Here is a 2,331-nt window from a genome sequence, read left to right on the forward strand (position 1 = left end):
AACACCAGACAGCTGCTAGGTAGCTAACACCAGCTAGGTGCTAGTTGGATTACACCAACTAGCTGCTAGTTAGCTAACACCAGCTAGGTGCTAGTTAGCGTACACCAGCTATCTGCTAGGTAGCTAACACCAGCTAGGTGCTAGCTAGCTTCCACCAGCCAGCTGCTATGTAGCTAACACCAGTTAGGTGCTAGTTAGCTAACACCAACTAGGTGCTAGTTCGCTTACACCAGCTAGGTGCTAGTTAGTCAACACCAGCTAGGTGCTAGTTAGCTTACACCAGCTAGCTGCTAGGTAGCTAACACCAGCTAGGTGCTAGTTCGCTTACACCAGCTAGGTGCTAGGTAGTTAACACCAGCTAGCTGCTAGTTAGTCAACACCAGCTAGGTGCTAGTTAGTCAACACCAGACAGCTGCTAGGTAGCTAACACCAGCTAGCTGCTAGTTAGCTAGAACAGAGCAACAGACGACAGTGCCTTCACCTCATATCTCAGGTGTATATTTACCATTTTCTCCTCTCGGACTGCAGGGTTGCGTAACAAGATGCAGAGCGGAGCATACAGGATGTTGATGACCCCGATGAACACCATGAGGCAGGGGAAGCCCACCGCCTGGACCAGAGCGCCCCCTGTGGACGGCCCTGGAACAACACAAACACAGCTGTTGAGTACAGTGCTCCATTTCCCTTCAGCCTACTTCCTGAACATGACAAAGCTACCTGAGCTACTTCTGCTATCTTTATCTTAAGGTCACAAGTAAACAATGTATTTTTCCCATCAATTCCCCTTCGAGTGGTGAGTGTGTCTGCTACCTATAGCGAAGCCCATGCACAGCGCCACATCAGCGATGGCGTAGACGCTGCCGTAGACGGAGGCGTGGCGGATGTCGACCAGGTAGCCCATGATGGCCATCATGGAGGAGTCCACCATACCTGGAGGAAGCAGCACAACTCATCACAGATATGATAAAGGGTCCTTTCACAACAACCCACTGGATCCTCCCAGTTCAAACTTTAAGTTCGTTGGACCTCTTAAAATCCCAAAGCTCTGCTCGGTATACTTTTCTACTTGTGATTTAACTTGTTTTTTACCGAATTGGATGGAAATTTCTCCTGAACATCCCTGAAACCTTCAGGACAACTTACAAGTCAACAGTTTGACACAAATCTAAACAACAACGATGAATAATTTGGTATCTGAAAAAAGAATCTTCAAAGTTTAGTCTGAGTCTGTGTGTTTTACAATCTGCAGCCTCCTGCTTATCAGCCGACTGCCACAGGTCGAACAAATGAATGAAATGTCATCTTTGAAGAAGGCGAGCGTTTGTCGCCGAAACTGTCAGGTAATAAAAAACCACACTCGACATGTCTGAATAGAGAACCTGAACATTAGAAAAAAAGAAGCTTCTGAAGTGGAAAAAGGTATTTTGATGGTAAATTTCCCAAGAAGAATTAATGTAAAAGTCCTTGAATTGTTTTTAGAAAGCATTGTTCTATGAGGCAGCTACATTAAAACAACCTGCACTAGATTTTTACAGTGTTTTGTTTCTCCTATAAAAGGAGGAACAATTTACAGACAAAACACCTTTGAAAGAGTTTGTTGTTATTCAGCTATGAAGCTTTGCTTCGTGAAAAGCAGCAGACAGGAGGTTCATGCTGAAACGGGAAAACTTCTTCACTCTAACAATTTGTCAGAGTAATTTAATTTCTGTAAAACAAACAGAAGCAGCGTAACTTAAAGAAGCGCTAGCAGCAGAACTTTACGATTCTGAAGGGTCCCCTGAGCTCAACAGAAGTTCTCACATGATTTCTCTGAAAGGAAAACCTCCGACAAAACTAATTCACAGTTTGTTTCATCGCCACACAGAAAACAAAAGAAACGCAAAAGTTCATGTTTTTACTGGCAGCAAACATTAAAACTTTGATCCTCAGTGTAAACGTCAACCTAACGTCAGAGAGCAATGAGGGACATGTCCTGAACAGGGGACCTGTGCCCTTTGGCAGCTCAGCGTCAGACATAAATCAGAGTGTAGTCACCGATAGCGAAGCCCAGACCTCCGTTTGGTCCAATCAGGCCGTAGATGCTGGTGGCAAAAGGAACCTGACAGACACAAACCAACACGTTACTGCTGCCGACATGAGAGGGAAGGACATGAAACAAAGCTCACCTCATGCCTTCATAAATGGACACGTTACTGGACCGATGAATGGATGAATGAAGTGAATCGCATTTACTGAGTGATGTCTGGATGGATGGACAAAGGATTGGAACATGAATGAATGAATGAATTGGTGATTAGATAAATGGATGACAGGCTGGATGGACAGATTACT

The 2,331-nt window shown here is 44.7% G+C and overlaps 1 protein-coding gene across 1 annotated transcript in view; it reads right to left on the reverse strand.

Annotated features, from left to right (window-relative positions):
• slc18a1 (solute carrier family 18 member A1) overlaps positions 1–2,331 on the reverse strand; it is a 23,319-nt gene that overhangs the window by 1,090 nt on the left and 19,898 nt on the right. The window contains exons 14-16 of the mRNA XM_008303129.1: positions 2,035–2,098; positions 811–930; positions 506–639 (exon numbers count right to left, since the gene is read on the reverse strand). Of these exons, the coding sequence (XP_008301351.1) occupies positions 506–639; positions 811–930; positions 2,035–2,098 (318 nt within the window). The remainder of the gene's footprint in view (positions 1–505; positions 640–810; positions 931–2,034; positions 2,099–2,331) is intronic.

This window comes from Stegastes partitus, unplaced genomic scaffold (genome assembly GCF_000690725.1).
Source record: "Stegastes partitus isolate 25-593 unplaced genomic scaffold, Stegastes_partitus-1.0.2 Scaffold1940, whole genome shotgun sequence".
Taxonomy (NCBI): Eukaryota; Metazoa; Chordata; class Actinopteri; family Pomacentridae; genus Stegastes; species Stegastes partitus.